The sequence below is a fragment of the Coregonus clupeaformis genome, unplaced genomic scaffold, assembly GCF_020615455.1.
Source record: "Coregonus clupeaformis isolate EN_2021a unplaced genomic scaffold, ASM2061545v1 scaf2108, whole genome shotgun sequence".
Taxonomy (NCBI): domain Eukaryota; kingdom Metazoa; phylum Chordata; class Actinopteri; order Salmoniformes; family Salmonidae; genus Coregonus; species Coregonus clupeaformis.
Window position 1 is genome coordinate 77,501 of NW_025535562.1, and position 14,678 is coordinate 92,178.

The following is a 14,678-nucleotide window of genomic DNA, read 5'->3' on the forward strand; positions in this document are numbered from 1 at the left end:
TCCCCCCTCCTCTCTGTCTCTCTCTCTCTGTCCCCCCTCCTCTCTCTCTCTCTCTCTCTGTCCCCCTCCTCTCTCTCTCTGTCCCCCCCCTCTCTCTCTCTCTGTCCCCCCCTCCTCTCTCTCTCTCTGTCCCCCCCTCCTCTGTCTCTCTCTGCCTGGCTTGGCATCCTCCCTGTAAAAAAGAAGGGGATAAGAGACTGAGAGCTGGATTCGTGCAGGCGCTGGGGGTTATAGTGTGTGTTAATGGGTCTCCGTGGGTGTCTGGCTCTCACGTGTGCCGCCTGTTTGATCCCCTCAGTGGAAGGAGGGTGACTACAGATTCAGCCTGGCCTCACTGCATGGGGCTGCTACGGCTGCACTCACCATGCCTATAGAAACACACCCCAGGACTTTAGAATCAACACAGGTTTATTCACAACTCATGTTTACACACACATGTTCAGTAACAACTGTTTTTGTAGCTATTTATAACTTTGGTTGTACCGTGGGAACAAATCTCGTTAGTCAGACCTGTTGACCTTAATATATTTATACTGAGAACTGTCATTCTGTAGAGTCCTCTTCAGTCAAACTCTCAGCAGACATTTACATTGACAGGAATTACAACTCATTCTGATTCACGCACACAGAAAGCCACACGCACACAGAAAGCCACACGCACACAGAAAGCCACACGCACACAGAAAGCCACACGCACACAGAAAGCCACACGCACACAGAAAGCCACACGCACACAGAAAGCCACACGCACACAGAAAGCCACACACACACAGAAAGCCACACACACATCACTGTCAGCTGAGGGCCAGAGCGGCATAGTGTCGGGACGGTCCCAGGGAGAGGGCCTCGTCATTACATCAGAGATTTTAAAAAGCGTGCAATTGCACTCATTGAAGTACCCATTCTGGAGGGTGACTCCCTCACTCCTCCTTGCTCTCCCTCCCCCACTAGTTTAAAGAGCTCCCTAGCCTCAGCGGAAGCAGTATGCAGGAAGCACCAGTGACTCGGTTAATAAAAAAGTGGTCAGGTGACGCAGATGCTAAGCTACAGGACTGTTTTGCTAGCACAGACTGGAACATGTTCCGGGATTCTTCAGACAGCATTGAGGAGTACACCACATCAGTCACTGGCTTCATCAATAAGTGCATCGACGATGTCGTCCCCACAGTGACCGTACGTACATACCCTAACCAGAAGCCATGGATTACAGGAAACATCCGCACTGAGCTAAAGGGTAGAGCTGCCGCTTTCAAGGAGCGGGACTCTAACCCGGACACTTATAAGAAATCCCGCTATGCCCTCCGACGAACCATCAAACAGGCAAAGAGTCAATACAGGACTAAGATTGTGATCGTACTACACCGGTTCTGACGCTCGTCAGATGTGGCAGGGCTTGAAAACTTATTACAGACTACAAAGGGAAGCACAGCCACGAGCTGCCCAGTGACACAAGCCTACCAGACGAGCTAAACCACTTCTATGCTCGCTTCGAGGCAAGCAACACTGAAGCATGCATGAGAGCACCAGCTGTTCCGGATGACTATGTGATCACGCTCTCCGTAGCCGATGTGAGTAAGACTTTTAAGCAGGTCAACATTCACAAGGCCGCAGGGCAAGACGGATTACCAGGACGTGTACTCCGAGCATGTGCTGACCAACTGGCAAGTGTCTTCACTGACATTTTCAACATGTCCCTGACTGAGTCTGTAATACCAACATGTTTCAAGCAGACCACAATAGTCCCCGTGCCCAAGGACTCTAAGATAACCTGCCTAAATGACTACCGACCCGTAGCACTGACGTCTGTAGCCATGAAGTGCTTTGAAAGGCTGGTCATGGCTCACATCAACAGCATTATCCCAGAAACCCTAGACCCACTCCAATTTGCATACCGCCCCAACAGATCCACAGATGATGCAATCTCTATTGCACTCCACACTGCCCTTTCCCACCTGGACAAGAGGAACACCTACATGAGAATGCTATTCATTGACTACAGCTCAGCATTCAACACCATAGTGCCCTCAAAGCTCATAACTAAGCTAAGGATCCTGGGACTAAACACCTCCCTCTGCAACTGGATCCTGGACTTCCTGACGGGCCACCCCCAGGTGGTAAGGGTAGGTAACAACACATCTGCCACACTGATCCTCAACACGGGGGCCCCTCAGGGGTGCGTGCTCAGTCCCCTCCTGTACTCCCTGTTCACCCATGACTGCATGGCCAGGCACGACTCCGACACAACAGTGGTAGGCCTGATCACCGACAACGATGAGATAGCCGATAGGGAGGAGGTCAGAGACCTGGCCGTGTGGTGCCAGGACAACAACCTCTCCCTCAACGTGATCAAGACAAAGGAGATGATTGTGGACTACAGGAAAAAAAAGAGGACTGAGCACGCCCCCATTCTCATCGACGGGGCTGTAGTGGAACAGGTTGAGAGCTTCAAGTTCCTTGGTGTCAACATCACCAACGAACTATCATGGTCCAAACACACCAAGACAGTCGTGAAGAGGGCACGACAAAGCCTATTCCCCCTCAGGAGACTGAAAAGATTCGGCATGGGTCCTCAGATCCTCAAAAAATTCTACAGCAGCACCATCGAGAGCATCCTGACTGGTTGCGTCACCGCCTGGTATGGCAACTGCTTGGCCTCCGACCGCAAGGCACTACAGAGGGTAGTGCGTACGGCCCAGTACATCACTGGGGCCAAGCTTCCTGCCATCCAGGACCTCTATACCAGGCGGTGTCAGAGGAAGGCCCTCAAAATTGTCAAAGACTCCAGCCAACCTAGTCATAGACTGTTCTCTCTGCTACCGCACGGCAAGCGGTACCAGAGTGCCAAGTCTAGGTCCAAAGGACTTCTCAACAGCTTCTACCCCCAAGCCATAAGACTCCTGAACAGCTAATCATGGCTACCCAGACTATTTGCACTGCCACCCCCCACCACCCCCACCCCATCTTTTTACGCTGCTGCTACTCTGTTAATTATTTATGCATAGTCACTTTAACTCTACCCACATGTACATATTACTTCAACTACCTCAACTAGCCGGTGCACCCCGCACATTGACTCTGCACCGGTACCCCCCTGTATATATATAGCCTCCCTACTGTTATTTTATTTGACTTCTGCTCTTTTTTTCTCAACACTTTTTTGTTGTCGTTTTATTTTACTTTTTTATTAAAAATAAATGCACTGTTGGTGAAGGGCTGTAAGTAAGCATTTCACTGTAATGTCTGCACCTGTTGTATTCGGCGCATGTGGCCAATAAAATGTGATTTGATTTGATAGCTACGTTAGCTAGCTAGCCAGGCCATAGAGACTACGTTAGCTAGCTAGCCAGGCCATAGAGACTACGTTAGCTAGCTAGCCAGGCCATAGAGACTACGTTAGCTAGCTAGCCAGGCCATAGAGACTACGTTAGCTAGCTAGCCAGGCCATAGAGACTACGTTAGCTAGCTAGCCAGGCCATAGAGACTACGTTAGATAGCTAGCCAGGCCATAGAGACTACGTTAGATAGCTAGCCAGGCCAAGAGCTAGCCAGGCCAGAGACTACGTTAGCTAGCTAGCCAGGCCATAGAGACTACGTTAGCTAGCTAGCCAGGCCATAGAGACTACGTTAGCTAGCTAGCCAGGCCATAGAGACTACGTTAGCTAGCTAGCCAGCCCATAGAGACTACGTTAGCTAGCCAGCCCATAGAGACTACGTTAGCTAGCTAGCCAGGCCATAGAGACTACTTTAGCTAGCCAGCCAGCTAGCCCACAGAGAGAGCATTGCATTGTGGATTTTGTAGTCCACTTGAGCTGCAACAGATTTCCACAACGATTTTCCATGTTGCTACCAACCTTATTATAACAGTAAAATGAAACATTTGTTCACAAAAAATATTGTTCTCATATTAGTATTATTAATATGTGAGATTAAAGGAATTAGTGTTTTTGGGTGGATTTTTCCTTTAACTTCATAGTCATTGTATCATTTCAAATCCAAAGTGCTGGAGTACAGAGCCAAAACAACAAAACATTTGTCACTTTCCCAATATTTTTGGAGCTCACTGAAAATCACTGTACTGTGCTATCCTAACTTGTGAAACACACGTCTATGATGGGTCCAGATTTGGTCCAGTCTGTCTGTGGCTGTTAAGATCAAGGGGTTACCTTAGCTGATTCTACTGCCCTAGTATCTGGACAGAGAGGGAGGAGCTTACCTTAGCTGATTCTACTGTATCTGGACAGAGGGGGAGGAGCTTACCTTAGCTGATTCTACTGCCCTAGTATCTGGACGGAGAGGGAGGAGCTTACCTTAGCTGATTCTACTGCCCTAGTATCTGGACAGAGAGGGAGGAGCTTACCTTAGCTGATTCTACTGCCCTAGTATCTGGACAGAGAGGGAGGAGCTTACCTTAGCTGATTCTACTGCCCTAGGATCTGGACAGAGAGGGAGGAGCTTACCTTAGCTGATTCTACTGCCCTAGTATCTGGACAGAGAGGGAGGAGCTTACCTTAGCTGATTCTACTGCCCTAGTATCTGGACAGAGAGGGAGGAGCTTACCTTAGCTGATTCTACTGCCCTAGTATCTGGACAGAGAGGGAGGAGCTTACCTTAGCTGATTCTACTGCCCTAGTATCTGGACAGAGAGGGAGGAGCTTACCTTAGCTGATTCTACTGCCTAGTATCTGGACAGAGAGGGAGGAGCTTACCTTAGCTGATTCTACTGCTGTATTATCTGGACAGAGAGGGAGGAGCTTACCTTAGCTGATTCTACTGCCCTAGTATCTGGACAGAGAGGGAGGAGCTTACCTTAGCTGATTCTACTGCCCTGGTATCTGGACAGAGAGGGAGGAGCTTACCTTAGCTGATTCTACTGCCCTAGTATCTGGACAGAGAGGGAGGAGCTTACCTTAGCTGATTCTACTGCCCTAGTATCTGGACAGAGAGGGAGGAGCTTACCTTAGCTGATTCTACTGCCCTAGTATCTGGACAGAGGGGGAGGAGCTTACCTTAGCTGATTCTACTGCTGTATTATCTGGACAGAGAGGGAGGAGCTTACCTTAGCTGATTCTACTGCCCTAGTATCTGGACAGAGAGGGAGGAGCTTACCTTAGCTGAATCTACTGCCCTAGTATCTGGACAGAGAGGGAGGAGCTTACCTTAGCTGATTCTACTGCCCTAGTATCTGGACAGAGAGGGAGGAGCTTACCTTAGCTGATTCTACTGTATCTGGACAGAGGGGGAGGAGCTTACCTTAGCTGATTCTACTGCCCTAGTATCTGGACAAGAGGGAGGAGCTTACCTTAGCTGATTCTACTGCTGTATTATCTGGACAGAGAGGGAGGAGCTTACCTTAGCTGATTCTACTGCCCTAGTATCTGGACAGAGAGGGAGGAGCTTACCTTAGCTGAATCTACTGCCCTAGTATCTGGACAGAGGGGAGGAGCTTACCTTAGCTGATTCTACTGCCCTAGTATCTGGACAGAGAGGGAGGAGCTTACCTTAGCTGATTCTACTGCCCTAGTATCTGGACAGAGAGGGAGGAGCTTACCTTAGCTGATTCTACTGCCCTAGTATCTGGACAGAGAGGGAGGAGCTTACCTTAGCTGATTCTACTGCCCTAGTATCTGGACAGAGAGGGAGGAGCTTACCTTAGCTGATTCTACTGCCCTAGTATCTGGACAGAGGGGAGGAGCTTACCTTAGCTGATTCTACTGCTGTATTATCTGGACAGAGAGGGAGGAGCTTACCTTAGCTGATTCTACTGCCCTAGTATCTGGACAGAGAGGGAGGAGCTTACCTTAGCTGAATCTACTGCCCTAGTATCTGGACAGAGAGGGAGGAGCTTACCTTAGCTGATTCTACTGCCCTAGTATCTGGACAGAGAGGGAGGAGCTTACCTTAGCTGATTCTACTCTGTATCTGGACAGAGGGGGAGGAGCTTACCTTAGCTGATTCTACTGCCCTAGTATCTGGACAGAGGGGGAGGAGCTTACCTTAGCTGATTCTACTGCTGTATTATCTGGACAGAGAGGGAGGAGCTTACCTTAGCTGATTCTACTGCCCTAGTATCTGGACAGAGAGGGAGGAGCTTACCTTAGCTGATTCTACTGCCCTAGTATCTGGACAGAGGGAGGAGCTTACCTTAGCTGATTCTACTGCCCTAGTATCTGGACAGAGAGGGAGGAGCTTACCTTAGCTGATTCTACTGCCCTAGTATCTGGACAGAGAGGGAGGAGCTTACCTTAGCTGATTCTACTGCCCTGGTATCTGGACAGAGAGGGAGGAGCTTACCTTAGCTGATTCTACTGCCCTAGTATCTGGACAGAGAGGGAGGAGCTTACCTTAGCTGATTCTACTGCCCTAGTATCTGGACAGAGGGGGAGGAGCTTACCTTAGCTGATTCTACTGCCCTAGTATCTGGACAGAGAGGGAGGAGCTTACCTTAGCTGATTCTACTGCCCTAGTATCTGGACAGAGAGGGAGGAGCTTACCTTAGCTGATTCTACTGCCGTATTATCTGGACAGAGAGGGAGGAGCTTACCTTAGCTGATTCTACTGCCCTAGTATCTGGACAGAGAGGGAGGAGCTTACCTTAGCTGATTCTACTGCCCTAGTATCTGGACAGAGAGGGAGGAGCTTACCTTAGCTGATTCTACTGCCCTAGGATCTGGACAGAGAGGGAGGAGCTTACCTTAGCTGATTCTACTGCCCTAGTATCTGGACAGAGAGGGAGGAGCTTACCTTAGCTGATTCTACTGCCCTAGTATCTGGACAGAGAGGGAGGAGCTTACCTTAGCTGATTCTACTGTATCTGGACAGAGGGGGAGGAGCTTACCTTAGCTGATTCTACTGCCCTAGTATCTGGACAGAGAGGGAGGAGCTTACCTTAGCTGATTCTACTGCCCTAGTATCTGGACGGAGAGGGAGGAGCTTACCTTAGCTGATTCTACTGCCTAGTATCTGGACAGAGAGGGAGGAGCTTACCTTAGCTGATTCTACTGCCCTAGTATCTGGACAGAGAGGGAGGAGCTTACCTTAGCTGATTCTACTGCCCTAGTATCTGGACAGAGAGGGAGGAGCTTACCTTAGCTGATTCTACTGCCCTAGTATCTGGACAGAGAGGGAGGAGCTTACCTTAGCTGATTCTACTGCCCTAGTATCTGGACAGAGAGGGAGGAGCTTACCTTAGCTGATTCTACTGCCCTAGTATCTGGACAGAGAGGGAGGAGCTTACCTTAGCTGATTCTACTGCCCTAGTATCTGGACAGAGAGGGAGGAGCTTACCTTAGCTGATTCTACTGCCCTAGTATCTGGACAGAGAGGGAGGAGCTTACCTTAGCTGATTCTACTGCCCTAGTATCTGGACAGAGAGGGGAGGAGCTTACCTTAGCTGATTCTACTGCCCTAGTATCTGGACAGAGAGGGAGGAGCTTACCTTAGCTGATTCTACTGCCCTAGTATCTGGACAGAGAGGGAGGAGCTTACCTTAGCTGATTCTACTGCCCTAGTATCTGGACAGAGAGGGAGGAGCTTACCTTAGCTGATTCTACTGCCCTAGTATCTGGACAGAGAGGGAGGAGCTTACCTTAGCTGATTCTACTGCCCTAGTATCTGGACAGAGAGGGAGGAGCTTACCTTAGCTGATTCTACTGCCCTAGTATCTGGACAGAGAGGGAGGAGCTTACCTTAGCTGATTCTACTGCCCTAGTATCTGGACAGAGGGGGAGGAGCTTACCTTAGCTGATTCTACTGCCCTAGTATCTGGACAGAGAGGGAGGAGCTTACCTTAGCTGATTCTACTGCCCTAGTATCTGGACAGAGAGGGAGGAGCTTACCTTAGCTGATTCTACTGCCCTAGTATCTGGACAGAGAGGGAGGAGCTTACCTTAGCTGATTCTACTGCCCTAGTATCTGGACAGAGAGGGAGGAGCTTACCTTAGCTGATTCTACTGCCCTAGTATCTGGACAGAGAGGGAGGAGCTTACCTTAGCTGATTCTACTGCCCTAGTATCTGGACAGAGAGGGAGGAGCTTACCTTAGCTGATTCTACGCCCTAGTATCTGGACAGAGAGGGAGGAGCTTACCTTAGCTGATTCTACTGCCCTAGTATCTGGACAGAGAGGGAGGAGCTTACCTTAGCTGATTCTACTGCCCTAGTATCTGGACAGAGAGGGAGGAGCTTACCTTAGCTGATTCTACTGCCCTAGTATCTGGACAGAGAGGGAGGAGCTTACCTTAGCTGATTCTACTGCCCTAGTATCTGGACAGAGGGGGAGGAGCTTACCTTAGCTGATTCTACTGCCTAGTATCTGGACAGAGGGGAGGAGCTTACCTTAGCTGATTCTACTGCCCTAGTATCTGGACAGAGGGGGAGGAGCTTACCTTAGCTGATTCTACTAGTATCTGGACAGAGGGGGGAGGAGCTTACCTTAGCTGATTCTACTGCCCTAGTATCTGGACAGAGAGGGAGGAGCTTACCTTAGCTGATTCTACTGCCCTAGTATCTGGACAGAGAGGGAGGAGCTTACCTTAGCTGATTCTACTGCCCTAGTATCTGGACAGAGAGGGAGGAGCTTACCTTAGCTGATTCTACTGCCCTAGTATCTGGACAGAGAGGGAGGAGCTTACCTTAGCTGATTCTACTGCCCTAGTATCTGGACAGAGAGGGAGGAGCTTACCTTAGCTGATTCTACTGCCCTAGTATCTGGACAGAGAGGGAGAAGTGAAAGTCGGATTCAAGTCTCCCTCTTTTCTGGTTCTGCTGCACTCACTCCTGCAGTATTTGTTGACATCATTTCAGAATATTTATTTTTTAGGACGGAAGCTGTAGAGATCTCTGAGAAATGACACTTCTGTTGCCAAATATCTTATTAATACATTTTTCTTAAGCATTAAATGACATGGTATGATGGTGTATTCATCAGTTGTACATTTCAAAGCCGTTCTTTTTAAAAATTTTGCCCGAAGTCGACCTTTAAAGATGGTTTTTGGTAATGGAATCACAAGGCAATATTTCTTAAACTTACAGAAGGCAAACAATTTCTCCAAAACAAAATGTGTTATTATTATCTGGCAGAGGTCTTTACGTCGACATGATTGTGTTCGTTTATTTCTGGTAGAAGTTTTCTAAGACCGTTTCCATCTGTTTTACCAGAAATCAAAGCCTTTACTTATGCCACATTTTTAAGATGGAAAATTGTTGAAAAATGTAATTTTCTTCAGATGCAAGGATGCAAACTCATCCCCAAAATATAGTCTCTTAGCTTTCATTCGATACCCAATTTGAAATGGTCCCTTTAAACACACTGGTTCCCATGGTCCCTTGAACTGATGTGTTAAAACGACAGACTCTCTACACCCCCCTCTCATCGCGCCTCCTTTCCTCGGCGTCGTTCACGTCCACAAACACGGCCGCTAGCTGCGTCCTGGCGGGCTCCCTGATCCCCAAACAGCAGCATATGACGGTAAACACCGGGGGCCCCGTGTAGCTCAGTTGGTAGAGCATGGCGTTTGCAACGCCAGGGTTGTGGGTTCGTTTCCCACGAGGGGGGGGCCAGTATGAAATAATGTATGCACTCACTAACTGTTAAGTTGCTCTGGATAAGAGCCTCTGCTAAATGACTGAAATGTAAATGTAAACACATCCAGCTACAGGTCCTAAAATGGACGACCAGAGCGGTAATAGACCATTGGGTTGTCAGGTTGGTTTGAGGTCTAGAAAAACAGTTGCACTCTATGTATGACCACCCGGTAATTTATTGGATAAAATCCACCAACGTTTCAGCAGCACTGTGTCTTCTTCAGGGTTTGTGGTCTAAACACGTTCTGTCTAGAGGTTGGACGTTTTCAGACTGACATTGATGTTTCTGTGACAAAGTCTGAAATGGTCTGCCGTCCTGTGTTGTTGGTGCTCATTGGTTACCTGGCAACAGTAGAATCAGTGTGTTGGTGCTCATTGGTTACCTGGCAACAGTAGAATCAGTGTGTAGGCTATGGATACACCCCTCGAGACGCGTCTGTCTGTGGTCCTATAGGGTTAGTGTCTGTCAGTCTGTCTGTGGTCCTCTAGGGTTAGTGTCTGTCAGTCTGTCTGTGTTTAGATGGACGCCTCTGTGCTGTGGTCCTATAGGGTTAGTGTCTGTCAGTCTGTCTGTGTTTTAGATGGACGCCTCAGACATCCACTGCAGCACAGCGTCAGTCTGCCTAATTCTAGGCCGATACAGATAGCCGTTATTGGATATAAATTCATGGAAGGACCCATCTGTCCACATAAGAGGAGTGAATCTATGGAGACCTCTGGTGGGACCCTGAGCCCTCCCTCGTCAGAGGGGTTATTCTGCTCAGAGAGGTCCTCTGTGCTGTGGTCCTATAGGGTTAGTTCAGCTGCCTGTGGTCCTATCCTATAGGGTTAGTTCAGCTGCCTGTGGTCCTATCCTATAGGGTTAGTTCAGCTGCCTGTGGTCCTATAGGGTTAGTTCAGCTGCCTGTGGTCCTATCCTATAGGGTTAGTTCAGCTGCCTGTGGTCCTATAGGGTTAGTTCAGCTGCCTGTGGTCCTATCCTATAGGGTTAGTTCAGCTGCCTGTGGTCCTATCCTATAGGGTTAGTTCAGCTGCCTGTGGTCCTATAGGGTTAGTTCAGCTGCCTGTGGTCCTATAGGGTTAGTTCAGCTGCCTGTGGTCCTATAGGGTTAGTTCAGCTGCCTGTGGTCCTATCCTATAGGGTTAGTTCAGCTGCCTGTGGTCCTATCCTATAGGGTTAGTTCAGCTGCCTGTGGTCCTAAAGGGTTAGTTCAGCTGCCTGTGGTCCTATCCTATAGGGTTAGTTCAGCTGCCTGTGGTCCTATCCTATAGGGTTAGTTCAGCTGCCTGTGGTCCTATCCTATAGGGTTAGTTCAGCTGCCTGTGGTCCTATCCTATAGGGTTAGTTCAGCTGCCTGCAGTCTCTATGGGGGTGCCACAGGGTTCAATTCTTGGGCCGACACTTTTCTCAGTGTATATCAATGATGTCGCTCTTGCTGCTGGTGACTCTCAGATCCACCTCTACGCAGACGACACCATTTTGTATACATCTGGCCCTTCATTGGACACTGTGTTAACAAACCTCCAAACGAGCTTCAATGCCATACAACACTCCTTCAGTATCCTCCAACTGCTCTTAAACACTAGTAAAACTAAATGCATGCTTTTCAATCGAACGCTGCTAGCACCCGCCCACCCGACTAGAATCACCACTCTCGACGGGTCTGACCTAGAGTATGTGGACAACTACAAATATCTAGGTGTCTGGTTAGACTGTAAACTCAACTTCCAGACTCACATAAAGAATCTCCAATCCAAAGTTAAATCTAGAATCGGCTTCCTATTTCGCAACAAAGCCTCCTTCACTCATGCTGCCAAACATGCCCTCGTAAAACTGACTATCCTACCGATCCTTGACTTCGCGATGTCATTTACAAAATAGCCTCCAACACTCTACTCAGCAAATTGGATGTAGTCTATCACAGTGCCATCCGTTTTGTCTCCAAAGCCCCATATACTACCCACCACTGTGACCTGTACGCTCTTGTTGGCTGGTCCTCACTACATGTTCGTCGTCAAACCCACTGGCTCCAGGCCATCTATAAATCACTGCTAGGCAAATCCCGCCTTATCTTAGCTCATTGGTCACCATAGCAGCACCCACCCGTAGTCTGCGCTCCAGCAGGTATATCTCACTGGTCATCCCCAAAGCCAACACCTCCTTTGGCCGCCATTCCTTCCAGTTCTCTGCTGCCAATGACTGGAACGAATTGCAAAAATCTCTGAAGCTGGAGACTCTTATCTCCCTCACTAACTTTAAGCATCAGTTGTCAGAGCAGCTTACCGATCACTGCACCTGTACACAGCCCATCTGAAATTAGCCCACCCAACTACCTCATCCCTATATTGTTATTTATTTTGCTCTTTTGCACCCCAGTATCTCTATTTGCACATAATCTCTTGCACATCTATCATTCCAGTGTTAATACTATTGTAATTATTCTGCCCTATAGCCTATTTATTGCCTTACCTCCATAACCTGCTACATTTGCACACACTGTATATATATTTTCTGTTGTATTTCTGACTTTATGTTTTTTTTTACCCCATATGTAACTCTGTGTTGTTGTTTTTATTGCACTACTTTGCTTTATCTTGGCCAGGTCGCAGTTGTAAATGAGAACCTGTTCTCAACTGGCTTACCTGGTTAAATAAAGGTGAAATAAAAAAATAAAAAATAAAAGGGTTAGTTCAGCTGCCTGTGGTCCTATAGGGTTAGTTCAGCTGCCTGTGGTCCTATCCTAAGGTTCAGCCCTGGTCCTATAGGGTTAGTTCAGCTGCCTGTGGTCCGTGTTCAGGCCTGTGGTCCTATCCTACATGGTTATAGGGTTAGTTCAGCTGCCTGTGGTCCTATCCTATAGGGTTAGTTCAGCTGCCTGTGGTCCTATCCTATAGGGTTAGTTCAGCTGCCTGTGGTCCTATCCTATAGGGTTAGTTCAGCTGCCTGTGGTCCTATAGGGTTAGTTCAGCTGCCTGTGGTCCTAAAGGGTTAGTTCAGCTGCCAGCTTTCCTGTCCAGGTCACACTGTACGTCACGACCCTGACAGCATATTCCTATGCGATGACCCTGAGCACTACTGGTCCAGACCCTCAATGCAGCTGGTCTGATGAGACCCATTTTGTCCTCAGACCTGTTTGTTAGCGCTGTAGGTGGTGTCTCTACTGGTCTAAAACTAACCTTTTAGTCTACCAGCCACTCTGGCAGCTAACTACTCAGATAGTTTTACCAGCCAAAATATTACACCAAAAAACACTAAACAAAATGGATGAGCGTTGCTTAGTAATGTTTCTAAATCATGGAATGTATTACTAGTAAGAAGTAATGTGGTATATTGCTCCATTTAATTTAATATTTTGTGAGTTAAAATAAAAAAATCAGGAGACAAAAAAATCTTCCGCTGCCCTTTTAAGGTTACCGTGGTAACAACTTCTCTTCTCTAGCAGTGGAAGAGAACTCCAACAATGTAAATATCCAAGAAACATGAGGATTAAAGTCTCACTTTAGTATTTAGACCAACTTTTATGCGCATTGCTTCCAAAAAAACCGAATCTTTCTGCACTTCACTCACAGTGAAAACAGCCCTCAGCCGGGCAGTGTTGCTGCGTCTGATGGAATTGCTATAAGGTTAGGATTCCTATTTCTTTGTGCATTAGCAGTTATGAGACAACACGGCAGAAATACTTAAACAGCTACTGCAGCATTTATTTAGCTTTTACTGGCACATGGACTGAATTAAGGGTTAGAGTTAGTGGCACCTTTACTAATGTGTTCCTATCTCTCTCTCTCTCTCTCTGTCTCTCTCTCTCTCTCTCTCTCTCTCTCTGTCTCTCTCTCTCTCTCTCTCTCTCTCTCTGTCTCTCCTCTCTCTCTCTCTCTCTCTCTCTCTCTCTCTCTGTCTCTCTCTCTCTCTCTCTGTGTGTCTCTGTCTCTCTCTCTCTGTCTCTCTGTCCGTCTCTGTCTCTGTCCGTCTCTCTGTCTCTGTGTCTCTCTCTCTCTGTCTCTCTGTCCGTCTCTGTCTCTCTGTCCGTCTCTCTGTCCGTCTCTCTCTCTCTCTCTCTCTCTCTCTGTCTCTGTCTCTCTGTCCGTCTCTCTGTCCGTCTCTCTCTCTCTCTGTCCGTCTCTCTCTCTCTCTCTCTCTCTCTCTCTCTCTCTCTCTCTCTGTCTCTCTCTCTCTCTGTCTGTCTCTGTCTCTCTCTCTCTCTCCCACTCTATGCAGGTACATGTACTGGACGGACTGGGGTGAGGTTCCTAAGATTGAGCGAGCGGGGATGGACGGTACGAGCAGAGCCATGATCATCGATAAGGATATCTACTGGCCGAACGGTCTCACGCTGGACTACAGCCAGGAGAAACTGTACTGGGCCGACGCCAAGTTCAACTTCATACACCGCTCCAATCTGGACGGCACTGGGAGGTACAGTAATCAACCAACCGACCAATCAGCGTTTATGATGTATTGTCCCGTTGCTGGGTAATTTGGTTCCAGCATAATAAAAGCATGTACAGTGGATAATATATAATATTTCAGATGTATGACCAAGCAGCCTGCTTCTACCGCCACATAACTGGTGTCTACAGGGCCGTCACAGTGTTCCCACTCCTCGGCCTTTTCCACATTTTGTTGCGTTACGGCCTGAATTTAAAATGGATTTTCCACATTTTGTTGCGTTACGGCCTGAATTTAAAATGGATTACGTTGAGATTTTGTCACACATTACCACAGTGGAATAAGGGTTGTAGAAATGTTTACAAATGTAATTAAAAATGAAAAGCTGAAGTATCTTGAGTCAGTATTTTACAGGACGGCGCCTTTCATTTCAAGTTTTGTTGAATAGAAAATACATCATATAAAATATTTCATATTTCTATCATATTTGTACTGTGTACTTGATCTTTTGTCATCAAAAGTGACTGCACCTCAGCAATGTATAACTGCTTTTACCAGAAAGTTGAGATTTTAATGCAGTGTTACTAGTTATTGTTTATTGCCCTCATGATAAATAATTACTTTTGGGCATTACGTAAATTACATTTTATAGTTACATTTAACTGGTTAATGGCTGTGATAGGAGAAAACTGAGAATGGATCAACAGCATT

General features: G+C 47.6%; 1 protein-coding gene across 1 annotated transcript in view; it reads left to right on the plus strand.

The window, feature by feature from the left end:
- The window catches only part of LOC123488269 (low-density lipoprotein receptor-related protein 6-like), a 25,832-nt gene extending 11,522 nt beyond the window's left edge, over window positions 1-14,310 (plus strand). Inside the window, exon 3 of the mRNA XM_045219162.1 lies at window positions 13,797-14,310. Coding sequence (XP_045075097.1) covers window positions 13,797-14,055 — 259 coding nt within the window. The 3' untranslated portion in view covers window positions 14,056-14,310. The remainder of the gene's footprint in view (window positions 1-13,796) is intronic.
- Window positions 14,311-14,678: the final 368 nt, after the last annotated feature.